This window comes from Balearica regulorum, chromosome 10 (genome assembly GCF_011004875.1).
Source record: "Balearica regulorum gibbericeps isolate bBalReg1 chromosome 10, bBalReg1.pri, whole genome shotgun sequence".
Classification (NCBI taxonomy): Eukaryota; Metazoa; Chordata; class Aves; order Gruiformes; family Gruidae; genus Balearica; species Balearica regulorum.
The window spans coordinates 3,622,006-3,637,941 of NC_046193.1; the positions used below are offsets into that span (position 1 = coordinate 3,622,006).

At 35.8% G+C, this 15,936-nt stretch overlaps 1 protein-coding gene across 10 annotated transcripts in view; it reads right to left on the reverse strand.

The window, feature by feature from the left end:
• Positions 1 to 15,936, reverse strand: part of ATP2B2 (ATPase plasma membrane Ca2+ transporting 2) — a 433,201-nt gene that overhangs the window by 80,728 nt on the left and 336,537 nt on the right. For 5 of the 10 annotated variants that reach the window (XM_075762785.1, XM_075762787.1, XM_075762786.1 and 2 more), the window contains 2 exons: positions 11,983 to 12,108; positions 570 to 734 (listed from right to left, as the gene is read on the reverse strand). In XM_075762785.1, coding sequence (XP_075618900.1) covers positions 570 to 734; positions 11,983 to 12,108 — 291 coding nt within the window. Of the gene's footprint in view, positions 1 to 569; positions 735 to 2,463; positions 2,506 to 8,441; positions 8,535 to 10,117; positions 10,151 to 11,982; positions 12,109 to 15,936 lie in introns of all 10 variants that reach the window. The other 5 variants (XM_075762781.1, XM_075762783.1, XM_075762784.1 and 2 more) reach the window with 3 other exon arrangements.

The window sequence follows — 15,936 nt, forward strand, 5'->3', positions numbered from 1 at the left end:
ATTAACCTAATGAACATCATGTCATTATGAAAGATTTTCACTTCCTACCTACATGTTGGTGAAGAAGTGCTATTTCTGATAGTAGGGACCAGATGGTACTGGGTACAAGAGTCGACACGTGTCATGTTTGGGTAGAGGCAGGAACGGGGATATTAGGAGAGAACAGAATGATTTCAGAATCCGTAAGAGGGAAATGCTGTGCAAGTGGTATTTTGAGATGGTATTAGAGATTCTGAAACTGTGTACTCAGAAGTTCTAAGGGGAGAGGAAATTAAATATGTAATTACTGCACTAGGGAATATTGACTATGAGAAAAGCTACATTTCATTTTGATTCAAATATTCATTACAATCCAAGTTGCCCAAAGCTTCCAGTTTCTTGACAGTCAAAGCTAAGTTTTAGAAGAATAAAAGATCTTCAGCACCCCATACTACCCTTAGAACAGTATTATGATGACCTGTTTCTAAATATTGCAGTAAAAAAGGCCTACCCCTTTTAAGAATAAGTTACTCTCAACCCCTTTGTTGCTAGTATAACACCGTACCATTCAGTCGGTTACCCAGTCGTACCTGCTTTGCCTATCTGGACGGCCAGCTTGGTCAGCTTTCCCTGAAGAACAGATTTTTCTTTCTTGTGCATGTTGGATTTCTTCTTGTCTTTGTCATCTCCCTCTCCCCCTTCTGCACTCTTCAGCGGCTGCATCTCCATGGCAGCAGCCCCATCCTGCTGCTTGGCTAATAACGCAGAACAAAACCGTTACTCCAAAACCATTCTTCCTTCTTTTTATCTTAGTGTTGACACTTACTGAGTTCAACCAGCAACACCCGTGGCAGGGGCTGGTTGCCACACAGATGCCTGTAACTGCACACAGAGTTGCACTCACTCCCAGGGCAGACGGATGGGACCCGCGGGGGTTCTGCAGGGCACAAACGCACCAGCACACCCATGTGCACCCCATACCTATGGGGATATGTCCTGCGCCATTTGTCAAGTACCATGAAAACCATCGATTTTTGTTTATTTATGTTTTAAACCACCAGTGACATTCTGTGTTATACACATATATATCACTTAATGTCTTGCAAATTACTTGGCAAGTCACAGTACATGAGTACCGCAGGATTTCCTAGAATAGCAGATCTCAAACGCTTCGGCAAATAGACGGTCTATATTTCTCTCCATTTTGGTGTGTCTCATGGATTACAATGCACCCTTATAATCATACTTTTAATGAGAACACGTTAAAGGCAACGTGGTTCCACAGATGATCCATGCGCCACTTCTCTTGACTGCATGGGCACCTCAGTGACCAGTGGACCACGCTTTGCGAACCACTATTCTAGATAATACCAGACTGGAAAAGTTTCCTTAGCATTCAGTGTTCAAGTAACTTAACCATCAGGTCAGATGGTGATACCATCATCCTTCTCCCATAAAAAGCACACATAATTTAAAGGCTAAACCATCCTTTCTTGAAAGAATGCTAATGCTAATATAAGGAAACTTTATTTTAGTATTAAAGTCATGTTTTTTGAAAGCAATGACATTCCAGTTTATATATGTGTATGTGTCTGTTTTGTATTGAACACGGACATAAGTAAATTAAATAGAATGAGATGAAACAGCTTTGCTTTGACATTCATGAACGGATTGTACAAAACCTTGCTTATTTGGCCTGGAAATCTACTCATCTATCTAACCTTAAAACTTATTAATTTAATATCATTTTATTTAATAGTTTTGTAGCAGCAACAACTGAGGTTACCCATCACCTCTGCAATCTTTAGAATTATCTAAGTTACAATTGATTTCTTTATTTGGCATAACCCACAGAAATCATGATAGCTGTGTCTCATATAATAAAAAGAGAACCATGACTTTGCTTCAGAGAAAGCAAAACATTTATTTCACTTTCTTCCTGAGATTGTACATTAAATGAGAAATTCCTAAGATTCTTAATCTTCCTGTTATTTATCCTTCTATAATATGCTTTTACATTGCTAAATAACCTCTTGGCTTTAAAGTTTCCTTTTGTTATTGCTTTACCTTCTCCCTGCAAAAGAAAGTATGTCTGTACAATGCCATTAAACACCAAAGATGACAAGACATATCAAAAATAGGGTTGGAAATCCACTAACAATACATAGCATACATAACTTGCACAACAAAAATGAATTCAAATGAGCTTTGTGACATGGAAGTATCATCTATATATGGCTTATTGGACATGCTATCTTCTCCTATCCCAAATCTCTGATACTGAAATTCTGTAAGTTACAATCTCTTTGGTAGGTTTTTACACATCGAGTTGGGCTGTTTGGGGTTTTTCTAACATTCTGTTTGAACAGTAGGGCCACTTTTCCACACAGGCACAAATTACAAATTTTAGTTTTATTTTTTAACAGAACTTAACTACATGCTAAAAATAAAATCCACAACCTCCTTAATATGAAAGAAGATTACCTTTGTTCTGGCTGTTCTCCATATTCCCATCCTGCATTTTGCCTATATGATGAAAAATTTCAACAGACAACAGACAGTAAACAATCTTTTCCAAAGACAGAACATGAAAATGGGAATTTAAATAAAAAGGGCAGACAAAAGTAATGAGCATGTTACAAATACTTATTTATGATCAGTAGCCACTGTTATCATACGTTTCCTCAGAAGCACGGAGAATTTAGCTGCACACATTCAAGGAACTGCAGTCAAGTTCAATGTTGTAATATGTAAAATACTAAATATCAGCACATATTTTTGAGCATATTGCATAAATTAAGAGGGTGAAACTAACAAAAAGAATCCAGGGGAAAGTAGAAACTGAATAATGTTCCTGAACTGAAATTTCAGACAGCTGGGACTTAAAAACCCCACAGGTATAATTGTGGCACACACCAGGATAGAGCATGAATTTCTTAATGTATTCTACATTAAATTCATTATTTTAGTAAACTAAGACAAAATATAAATAATAGTGTTAATAAATATAAACAAAACTGTAAATCAGATAAGACTATAAAATTAGATCTTCCTCACTTGGCTGTATTATTTAGCAAGTTACTCCTGTAAATACAAGTGCCAAGTGATCATCCTATATTCAGATTTATCCTAAAGAAAGATTTGGCAAGTGCATCTGTGATTTCCAGTTTAATAGTCTTACCATACCAAAGTCCTGATTTGTTTCTTTAAACTGAAAATATATCATTTCAAAGTGTGTATGAAATAAAAATGTCAAAATACAAATTAGAGCGTGCAAAACTTTGGTATTCAGAACAACCAGTAAATAATTTCAAATGTATTCAGAATTTTTCGGTGAGACCCCTTATGAAACTTTCACAGTGATACGTGAATTTATCCTATGGAAAAGACTTCCTGAGTTTTATAAATATTACATTCAGATTGGATGACATTCTCTTTTTGTAGTTATGTATAATGCACAGTAAAAGAAATAATGCTAAGGAAAATTAATAGTTAATTTTTACAGGTGTTTTTGACACATTCTAATAAGAAATGTATCGTTAGAGTTTATAAAAAAATAAATTAAAATGACAGCTGTTAAGTCCTGCTCTTCTGACTTCCTGCAGTAATACAGCTGGTACTGACATGCACAATAAAGCAGCAGCAATTATGCTTCGACATACGTATTAATTTTTTCACTCTATGCTGTGAATAAATAGTACTAAAATCAAAAGGCTGAGATGCATTTCCTGCACGTTTGTATTTTCAGCACTTGGGAGATCACCAAAACCTTCCCTCTCGAGAAGAGCAAAAATGGCCAGATCAGTCATAAATTTATCACTCTAACATTGCACCTCACACTTACAGGCTACGGGCACTGAGAAATTCAACAGCACAGAAATACGGTCTCACTACACAGAATCATCTCAGTACTCGGACGGATTACTGAAGTACACTGAAGTAAACCATTTCGCATCAACTGCTTGTCTGCAGTTCTAACTCTGTTCCCACCTCGCCTACAATACGACGTTGAGAAAGGCAGTATCTCTCTTCCAAAGACTTATGTTTTGCCTGAGACATGAATCTATAAACCTGAACAAAGCCAAGTTCATTTTCATTTTGAAATTTCCTTAAAAGTTTTTTGCATACAATGCATAGTTGATCTTGATATGTGCCTAATGGCTATTTTTCTTTAAATGGTTTTTAATAAAGTTAGTGGAAGACATAAAACATCTCTAGAGATTCTGATTTCTGGCTAGAGGATAAAGTCTTCCTTAAGAACTGGAAAACATTAATTTAGGGCAGACAGTCTGGTCTATGTCCTGCTCTACAGTTCCTTTTTCAGAATACAATTCAAAACTTTAAAGCAGTATAATTGAAGATTCAACTTAAAAGACAACGAAACAAACCGAAATCCAAGAGCTTCATAACTGGCAAACAAAAAATACATTGTTTTTCTATGTAAATCAAAGTATTTCACTTTATGATATATATTTGCTATTTAATAGGGGGATCGTAATTGTTGTAATGAATTACACTAACAATTTATCTATCCTGGCTACCTAAAAATACCAGTACCCAAAATGGACAATTGTTAACAACAGTGTAAACATAGGTATTTAAGAAATATATTCTTAATCTCAGCAGCCACTGCACTTAGGTTATGGGAGGGGGGAGTCATCACAGCTAGTTATATTTTACAAATTTTTTATTCTTTTCTTTTTGGAAACCAGTAAGTAAAAGGAACAGTCTTCAGACTGTCTTTTGGACCCTGAATCTGGAGGAATTAATCTGAGTTCACTACCACTTTTCTAAGCAAGGATGAAAAATCAGAAGGTTTAAGCAAAGAATATAGAGCTTCCTAATATGACTTGTATTCTGCAATTGTTTGAAGGTTTTGAATTTGAATATAAAGTGTTTTGCATGTTGCCTTTGCCTTACTAAAACTTCTGTCTTTTGGAACACACTCATGGCACCGTTACTGTCAAAGTTCTTACCCTAAAAATCAGTTACTTCTTCAAATAAACTTTCCAAGACAAGACTCCCCTTTACCTTCCTCCAGCCCTTCACGAAGAGTCCATGAGACAGAATAACAAAGACCTATCGCTGGCATTAGAAATTATTTGTTCGTTGGAGGAACTGCTTGGAGTCAACCGAAGCAGCTAATCAAGTTACGTTCTCATGTGCTATGATGGAGCAAAAAAATATAAAATACACTACTGATTTTTCCAAACTGTCTCATCTTGCAACAGAAATGAGTTATAGCAGTCTTCAAGCAAAGTCAGTTACATTCTGCAGCTAGTAAGAACAGACACGTGTCGCAAATCTATATATAGGGGCAAAAGTGACGTCAAACATATCTGAACTGAATCGCAGGAATCCTTGCATACTGTGTAGTATCAGGGCTAATGCGCTAGCAACACACCGGTTAACTACAAAAGAATAAATCTGATTCCGCTGTTTCAAATAGGAAGTTTAGACAATTCTTCTAGGCACTCACTAAATAATTTGCACTTGCAATTCAGAAAATACTTTAAAATATATTAGAACTACAAATTGCTTTACAGGAATTGAACGTATGTGTGCATACGCCAGAACTGACAGAAGTAACAGCAGATGTAAAGTATTTCAGCTGAGACATTTCTCTGAGTCTGGTATGGTATTTCTATATCAGAATATAATTCTAAGTAACACATTTTCTCAGTACCAAATTAAAAAAAACCCCAACAACCCAACATGAAAATCCTGATTTAGGAATCGGGTAGTGCTCTACTGCACAATAATAAGCACTCCTGTCTCTAAGGAAATCAAATTTGGGGTAATCCAGCTGTAACCAGCAATTGCTGCTTCCCATATTTCCTTTAAAAAAAATACCTTTTCTAAAAAGCCTACTTTAAAATTAGATTAATTTTAATTAATTACTACCTTTCTGTAAAATTTTCTGATCTGCTCCTAACTTGAGAATAGACTATTTCAGTTGGAAAGGACCTGCAATGGTAATCTAGTCCAACTGTCTGACTTTAACTTGTAACCTTTTCAAAACTGAATATATTGTCCATAGTTTTAACAGAGAGACCATCAAACACTCATGTATTTTAATCTCAACTACTAGTACCCAACAGTATTTCTAACAGTTCCTTCGCTACAGCAGACAGCAAACAGGCTGTGTCACAACCCTATAGGAATTTATCACTATAAGCTCACTGACTGCAAACAAAATACTTTTCTGTCAACTGTACATTGACAGCTAAGACAATAACAACGTTTTATTTGAAATGGTAATGTGCTGATTTTCAAATAACAAGCAATAATGTTTCCTGAGCTAAATACTTGAAGTTTTTTTGTAGGTTTGGTGGTTTTTTTTCTTCTTAAAGATATTTTCTATACAGAGGTATTAGACTTTAGGTAAAAATGCTTGTTTCCAGTCACATCTCAGGGAGAATTCTTAGACATTATTGAAAAAAAAATTCATTTCATCCAGATTGAAAAAATATCTACATGAACTTGGGTCTCCTTGCTTTAGAACTTATTTTTTTCCTTCCTTTCTCCCCTCTAACCCCCCTCCCAAACATATCTACATTTTAAGTATTCTCTAACTCATTGTCACTGCTGACTAGAAAAATGTATAGTTTAAACAGAAATGAGACTTTGGCAAGTCTCGGTTCTCCTCTGAACACAATGTCAGAGAAGGTGACTTGTGGAAAGCATCTCCTGTCCATGCTGATCAAAGATCTGCAGAATTAACTCAACCGCCTCACCTCGGAAGAGTCAAAGCAAAAACATATTCAGCTGCACAAAAAAAATGTCATCTACGCTTTGTGCCCTGAAAAGAATGGAGTATGTCTCTCTCAACTCCAAGGTAAACAGGGACAGTAACTATTGTTTCTGATGCGAGAGATGATGATGGAAAACCTCATACTTATTAAGACACTGATTTAATATCCCTTGGAATTCAATTTCCCTATTAAGTTCAGGCATTAAGACCAAACACAACAGAGATTTACCAGGCAACTAAAACCTGCTAAAGGTTAGAACAACTTTGGACTCCTTTCTGCAGCTCGCTGAGCAGTGGTTCTCATCCAGCAAAGCATTTTAGCAGATGCTTAACTTAGTGCTCAGCAACCTGCAGGACTGAGCTAAATGTTACACGGCAGTCTCCAGTGGGACTGAAGGGTACCTCATAAGACTTTGCTGTATGTGTATGTTTTATGCACAACGGAGTAGAATTACAGAGCATAAAGAATGGAGAATTAAATATTCATCATTAATTTCCTGGTTCTCGGTCTCTAAGGAATCTGAAATTGGGGTGTTAGAACCATGGTGATACAAGTTCCTGTCATGCAATGAGATGTAGGGATTGGGAATTCTAGTTTTCCAGCAAACTTAGAATGTGCAGGAGTAAAGTTTTAAATCTGGTTATATGTTTCTTTTAAATTATAGTAATATTATTTCAAAACAGGCTCAAAGATTTGTTATGTCATTTCTTTAAATAATACATTACACTAGGAAATCCTAGTACTTGTTTCGTACTATGTCAGAAACTCTATTTTCACACGCATAATGCACCTACTGACCTGTGTGAAAAAATTTTCTATCATCAACATGGTGAAAAGTAGAATTTCTTTTGCCAGTATTACTGGTGCTGTACAAGAGGGAAAGGTTTCTATGGCAAATAAAGACTGATGTATCCGATTATCAGAAAAATACAGCTGATGCCGAGACTAATATTGACCCATTCCATTTATTACTGGAATTAGACTGTTAGAAGAGATACTGAAATATCTGCATGCTAAGAAGTGGGGTCAAGAATCTGTACTAAGAGACAGTCAAAACTGACTATGGTAATATTTACTTTTCTTTCTTTTTAGTAAATACAGGCAGGCTCATTAGATGATCACTATCTAAGGGCATCCACAAACATAACTTTTCAGTCAGTCTCTGCCAAAAAAAAGATGCTTAAGGCTGCAAAAGTTATTCCTAATGTACTGTTAGTTGAAATTGAGCCAGATTCCTGACCCCAGCACTACTTCTCAGAACTACGTGACGACTATATGAATACTTATGAGAGTGCCACATCAGAAGAAAAGAAGGTATGACCCATTTATCACGGCGTTCTTCAGATCTATCCTGACAAACGTCTAAAAGCTTTACAATGAAACTTCATGTAAAGGCAACTCCAAAGTTTTGAAACTAGCCTTACTGAACAGTTTTCCTGCAAAAAATTGCAGTTTTAATTAACGGCAAATAGATCATAAGTTGTACTTCTTCCTCTCCCATGCTTAATTCTCTGTGAATAAAGTACATAAGTCACAGCATCTTTGTGGCATCTCTTATAAGCTACATTAGAGTTTATGGAGTAGTATCTCTCAGAAGGTAATCACATGCACATACAGCATCTGTGCAGTTCATAAAAGGAAGAGGGAATCTTACACAGTCAGGAGAGAAATCCATCAAATAAAACAAGCTAGGTGTTCTCGACGTACCATTGACTAAGCTGGCATTTGCATTATCAGTGGCATTTGCACCTGCCGCACCATCTGTAGCTGAAGGAGGGTGGGAGGAGGGATGGGAAGAATCTACCGAGTAATAATGGATAAAAAAAATTAAATAGTAACAACAACATGAACAAATGCACATGACAAAACAAAAAAACATTGATGGAATAGTGTGGCTTTGTTTTCTCCAAAATCAATCTGTTTTAAATTAACTAACATAACTTTAAAAAGCAAAATGTCATTACAAAGGTTTTACAAAGTAAAGCAAAAACTCATACATGGAATAATAATAACAATAAAATAAATAAATATGAAAGACATTTAACAAAGTTAAGAGAGTTGGTGAGAACTGACCATACGCAGTACTATGTATATTGCTTTGGTCCTTTTATGTGTAGTTCTTTTTTATTTTAAGTGTTATGCAAATATTAAAGTGGTTGAAATATTTCCTTTGAGTTAATGAATTTATGCAATGCATGGGTAGTTTTAAAATCTGCAGCATACTGCACAGTATATACAACTTTGTTTATACAACATACAAAAATAACTCATTATTCTCCTCAGTATATACAACATACTACATAGTATATACATACTTTGTATTTTATGTAACATTGCATATTCGGACGCATTATTGCTTACACATCCCAGTCTAACATGGGCTCAACCTATGTCCTGCCATAACCTAGTTCATACACATGTTGATCTGAGTAGAAACATTAGGCTTCTCAATATTGTATGTGGAAATGTAGAAGAAATAGAGAATCTTGGCAAATATAGTCTTGAGGAGAGTAATGAGTTATTTTCAATCCAAATAATAGACTTTACGTAATCGCCTGTTTTGTGGTGAAATTAAAAAAATACGAGAAAAGAAAATCCTCTTTTTGTTTTCAGCAATGATCTACATATTAGAGAAACTGGTCAGGCAATCTTTCCTAAAAGGAAGGTGAAAAATTTGAAGAAGCTTTTACTATTTTATTATGGCTTTTTTATAGTATTGTTCAGAAAATTAGTCTCAACAAATAATAAATTATTTTTTTGTTTTGTTACTGTTGGTTAATTGTTCACAATAGAACACAGAAATCCTATAATGAATCCTGATCGAGACTCTTGAACTCCCTCAGGACTCGACCCACAGTGACTGTTTCACACTGTACTGGTTTATTATTCAAGAAAAATGGTCTTGGTTTATTTACAAATGGTAAATTGGGAGAAGAAAATAAACAGCATACAGGATTTAAAAACACACTCTGTGTAACTACATTCATGAGAATTTCAATTGCAAATTTGATTACTGTGATGGTAATAACTTAAACTGTTTTGGTTACTCATGCTTATTTTTTATTCCATTTGGATACTCATACTAACCAGCACAGCATGAACTGCTAACAGCACATCATGCATTCCAACATTTAATATGCCGTAATTTACTTCTGGAGAATAACTGATTATTGAAGCTTAACATTACGATTTGCAACACCAACAATGCGTGCACACCTAAATGTTTGCCACAAACAATCCTGTTGATTTGAAATTATTCTTTAATTTAACTGGACTGATTCAAAGACAATTATTTTAATCATTAGTTCAACCCTGATTTGCACCAAAGCTCGCTGGCTAAAAGCCTCGTCCTTTCGTTTGACGTGGTACAATGCTTACTCTACCTGGAAGCTGATGTCCATCCTCCTGTTTCACACCTGTATGACGATTTTTACAAAATGTTAATGAACGGTAAAAGCATACACCCACATAAGACTGAAAGAAAAAACATTTATGGCTGGCAGGATTTCAGAGCATTGCAGGTTTATATACGAGAGTACATTATTTGAGTTTGGGCCTCAATCTGCTACCAGCTCTGCCCAGGCACTCCTCTACGCTTGCTTGCAGCTTTAGAAAACGTGAAGGAGTAGTCTCGGTATTTTAGCTATACCCACTTAGCTTTAGCGTCTGCATAAAAAGTTCTTCGGCACCTCTGTAGGAATCTCTGTCACTGGGTAGTAAGTCACGACCACAGCGCAGCGCGTTAGGCTGCCACATCAGATTTCTCTCGCCCTGCCTTTCGAGGCTATCCACAACGAAACACGGGACAATCACCCCTGTCCTGAGCAAAATAACACACAGAGAAGGCCGACCCAGCTAAACAAAAAAACCTCAGGGCAGCCAGCTCTCTTAAAAAAGAGGTACTGAAGTCGCTCCTTCACACCTCCGATATCCTTAGACACTGCCAAAACAGATGCTGCCAGATCGTGAAAGGTCTGAGGAGTCTTCCTCTTAATGGCAGCAAGATTAGACTCTGATACTGTTAAAACTAGTCTGACCTGAAAGTGTTTTACTTCGGGAGGTTTCGGTCGTTCTCCTTTTAATGTTCCTAGAACTTACCATGCCTACCAGGTACTGTGCCTTCCCATGTAGAAATGGAATGGCAAACATTTCATAAAGTCTTTCATCAAGTAAAAAGGGATTTCCTCAGAGAAACACGGAGTCAAGTGCAATCGCTTGTTGAACGTATTCAGAAACGGAAATTGTACATCATGAAAACCATTTACATTTGGGCTTCCTAACTGCAGCTTCAAAATATAAGGATGGAAATGGAAAAAAGGTAGATTCACGCTGCCTGACAGGTACTAAGTAAAGCTTAGTAAAGTTTACTAAGTAAACTGAGACAGGTTACTGAACTAATGTTCAGTAAAGCTATAATTATTCCTCTCATTAATAGTGAAAACCACTAAAAAGAGTGGAAATGTCTAACAAAACCCCAACATTAATTGGCCCTTAATTATGTCTGAATGATAAATATTCTTAGAAACTTGAACAATTTACAAGACTGTGTCCTTTCCAGTTTTTGTTCATATACATTAAATCATGTTTCTGCTTAGTGTGCAACCCATAAATTAGCAATTACTTATGACATCACACTATAATAAGGTGAAAAGTCTAAAGAGACTTCTTGATTTCATTAACTGATACAGGACATCAAAGTTAAACCCTCTGTTAACATTTACTGCTACTTTCTTGACTTTCACTGTTGTTAGTTTGACCTTTACACCTTAAAAAATTAAAATGCCTCTAAAGTCAGTCACTGACATTAAACAACTAGCCTAGCAAGAAGTCACAGCTTATCTTCATTTCTGAAGCTCAAAGACAGACACTATTTCACAGCCAGGTTGTGGGTTTTTTCTGAAAAAAATATTACCTAGATGTAAATGCACAAGAGCAAAACCTGAGCAAATTTTAGGTGACTATGGATTTATGTACAGAAGACATGGCAATGGGAGCATGCCCATGGGTCCCCTTGTGCTCAATTATGTACTGAGAGTCTGCAGTTTCACACTGGAAAAACATCTTGTTATCCAATGTATTTATTGGTTAACAGCTCGTGCTGTTTTTCTGTGTGACATGTAATGACAAAAGTGTATACAAAAAGAGAAGTTTTTAAAATCGTATTTATTTGTCAAGAATGGAGGAGAGCTCTGGCTACACAAAGCCCAAGAGCTTTCTTCGGAGCATCCTCATGTGTTGTGAAATTTACCTTTCTTATCTTTCTTTTCCTCCTCTTCTCCCCCAGCGCCTAGCAGAGTAAAGATGATGCCTGTCTGAGAATTCACACCCACAGCGGTTACCAGCATTCGTCCAGAGCCTTCCATGACGTGAGTACCTGAAAATATGCAATATAAGTTACATTCAGCTAAAAAAACCCCAAAAAACAACCATCGAATATTTTATGCAAGACTTTTACTGTAGTACTGAGAGAGATTTGTTACAATTTAAAAATCTATATTGAGGCCAATAAAATTACATACCGAAAATAACCCCTCTTGCTGTATATTATTCTCAACCAAGAATGGATGCTTAATTGCAAACCTTAGGCTGCACATCCATTACCACACACATCAGGCTCCCTTTTTAAAAGAAACATTGGCACTAACCAAGTTTACATAATCTTGGAAGATAACAGATTAGCTTCACACAGCTAATTCTTGTAACTTTGAAAATATTTTTTCAGCGTTCTGCAAACATTCCTCTGTGATTCTAGTCAAGATTACTCTGACTGTACCTGGAATACTGTTACATAAATAAAGTGAAAATATGTGTGCAATTTCTCTCATCTTTCTCAGTTACGGTTGATTTACAGGCACAGAAAAAAATATTTTTGAAGGAATTAAAAATATTTTCTTCAGGATTGAAAAATCAATACAGAGAAAAATCTTGAAGGCAATGTTTAATTAAATCAGGACATTCCCAAATAGCAAGAAGAATCTGACGCACGCTCGAAAACAAATTCAGTGTGGAAACCAAGTCAAAAATGTACATTAAGTTTTTCCGAGAAGGATCATTTAACTAGGTAATTACATCACTCTATTAGTAAATTCCTCTTGAAAAATATTTCATGCTTTATTGTATAGAAATTGTTTATGTACAGCTCTTACTCCTATATAGAAACAAATGTTAGGTGCATCTAAGATCATAGCCTCTTAGAAACCTTTTGCTATGAGTTGTGGAAACACAAACAAATAGAAATTCCTAGAAATGATCAAAAGTGTTCTGATTTACATTTTGGAAAAAATTTATATCAGAGAATTCTATGATTCTACGTAACAGCACGAATTGGGTAGAGTCATTAACTGACTTGTCCGAAACAGTTCTGTGGCTAATGAGGTAAAAATTCTGATATGCTTATTCTCAACTATCTTGCCCCTACCGCTTACCCACTCCCATCATTAATTACCACTCAAAATTTAGTATCAAAGTGAAGTCGGCCACTGATGCCTGTAGTACCACAGCAGGGTGTGCCTGAAGCCATAGTAAAAAATAAAGGAAATCTTCAAGCAAGCTTTCTGCAGCCTCCTGCAAAATGGCTTTTAACCAACTGAATTACGAGCCTGTCGCATTGAGCGAATGGGGGATGTAATTAATTTCTCATGGAAAATCTTATTGGGCATTCAGATCTACTAAACCTACTAAACTTCTCCCCTCCCTTTTTTAAAAAGCGTTTTATTGGGTTCATCCTCATCTACATATATTCATTGCATTGAGTTATCTCAAAAGCTGAAAAAAGAAAAGACATATGGACCTGTTTCCTTAAATAGATAAATATTTATATATATATACACACACACTTACAACTCATTTTTTAAGAAATCCCATTTTCTTATTACTGCTCATCCAGTTGCTGTCCTAGAACATAGTAAGCAATACATCTATTTATAATCAAAATATCTGTCTCTAAATAATCAAAATCTCTCATGTTCTTGAAAGGAAAACAGAAACAGAGAACAGAGAGAACATCTGTCAACACTGAGCCTAATTTGAGAGCATAAATATCTCATCAGAACACTAAGAAAATTTCAGCAGAAATAAGCCAAATAAAACCAAAAATGCACTAATGGTCAGATATATTTTTAATTAAAAAAAAAAAAAAAAAAAGCAGCAAACCTCCTGGGTGCACTGAGAACTGTTCCTATGGCTTTCTGAGACAAAACGTGATTCCGTAAAAAGTCAGTGGCTTGCTTTCACATGACAGAGCAAAACACCACAAACGTACAAATTAGGACTGCCAGCCTAACAACAAACACCAAGTTACATTCAAGCCTCAAGGAACAGAAAAGATCTTTAAAAACCAGAATAGCCTTGGCTATTGTACTGGTTCAGACAAAACAGAAAATGTCTGAAACTTAACTCAGAATTTTTGAGGAACTTCCTTTAAGATGTAACACAATTTAAAATATATTTTAATTAAGAACTTGCTTTTAGTATTCCTGTGTTCTGTTTTTCAGGAATCTTCTTCTGCATTGGACTACAAAGGTGGGTTGAAATATCCTCCCAAAAAATGGCATGTATACCTATGTTTCAAAGCCAGCTTTATTAGGAAAACATGCACCCAGCAGATTTCACCCTCACCTCTGTGCACCTGGAAAGGGCAAAAAATGTCTTAGCTTGAAATGCCTTTCTGAACATTTTCTTAACAGTAGTCTTGTAAAACATAATTCCAAACTGTTAAGGTGCATACAAAAGCACGTTTTAGAGCAGGTACTAATTTATCATCAGATTACGTTCCTCTAGTACCACTGGGAAAATTCTTCAGCATCTAAGCGGAACCTCCTTCCACCTAACGCTGGCAATTTCACCATTTAAACAGTATTATAATTATATTAGCTTGAAGAAAGAAATGGGCTCTATGACTTTCATCAGCTATTGTTATAGAAATGGAATTCTGGAATGAATGCATGTTTTTCACTTATCTGTACACTAAGCATGTATTTCAGCTTCATGTTGAACAATTCTACTGACTTCTTTCTCTCAAGACTAATTTTTCAGTATTAGTAAAACACATTTTTTCACATGCTATTTAATTTGAAGTTGATCAATGGTTAATATTCCAAGATAGACAAGGAAGCAGTCTAGCTTAGTAAGAAAAGAGATAAACAGATTAGATCCTTTCCAGACAAAAATGCAACTAAATATGAGACTGCTCAGAATCCCTCAAATCTAATAATAGTACTGGTGAAATAGATTGGAAATAGGGCTGAAAAACAAGAAAAGAAAAGCAGAGCATGCCAGTTTGGGGGATTTATACTGTTTTGCTACTTCCAGCAAACTTGTGGTGAACAAAAATCCTCTATCTGCATATCTAAACAACTAGTTTAGTCACGGCAATTATTAAGAGGTAACTGAAGTTAATAATAAGGAATATTTAATATTAATCATTTAATATGAAGTTAATAATAAGGAATGATTAAGGAAATGAAGTTCACTTTATTAAGTGAACTGGCCATCAGAATATTCTCTATGAGGAAAAAAAAAAAAAAAGTGTTTTCCAGAAAAAACTCACCTACAAGTAATTTCAACATATCCAAATAATTTGCTGCTTGATTCTGAAATTTTCTGCTGTCCTATAAGCCAAGCCTGGAATATTTTCTGGCAGGGAATTAAGACAGAATCAGAACTATTTTTCTCCAGGCAATAACTGACCCGATTCCTTAATCAAGCTTCCTTTTTATTTCCAAAACCTAACAAAGCACCATGACCACGAGATTTCTTTTGTTCTTGAATATGCTCCCTTTTCTTTGTTTCAAATCCTTGTTGTGCATTGATAGAAATACACATTTGTAAAAGTTAGGTTAGGATAAAGTCATGTACTGTCAGTCTCAGTTCAGCGAGAACTACACCAGGTAAGCTCCTCTGTAACTCTTTCATACCTTAATCAAATTAATCTCAATACCTGGGGGAAAAGCTTTAAACAGGAAGCCTCATAAGGTGGGTTTTACAGTGGTAACTATTACAATATGTGGTACCCCAAAATACTCACTGTGTGCAATACTGAGGCCAGACTCATATTCAAAACTTCTGTATTTAGGAATCAGGGATTTCTGTGAACTTTGAACTATACAAAACTGAAAGGGCGCATCAGCTTCAATCAAGACCGCTGAGTAGCAGTGAGTGTGGTTACTCAAGCTGTCGTCTGCTGGTGGTCGATACAGGCCCA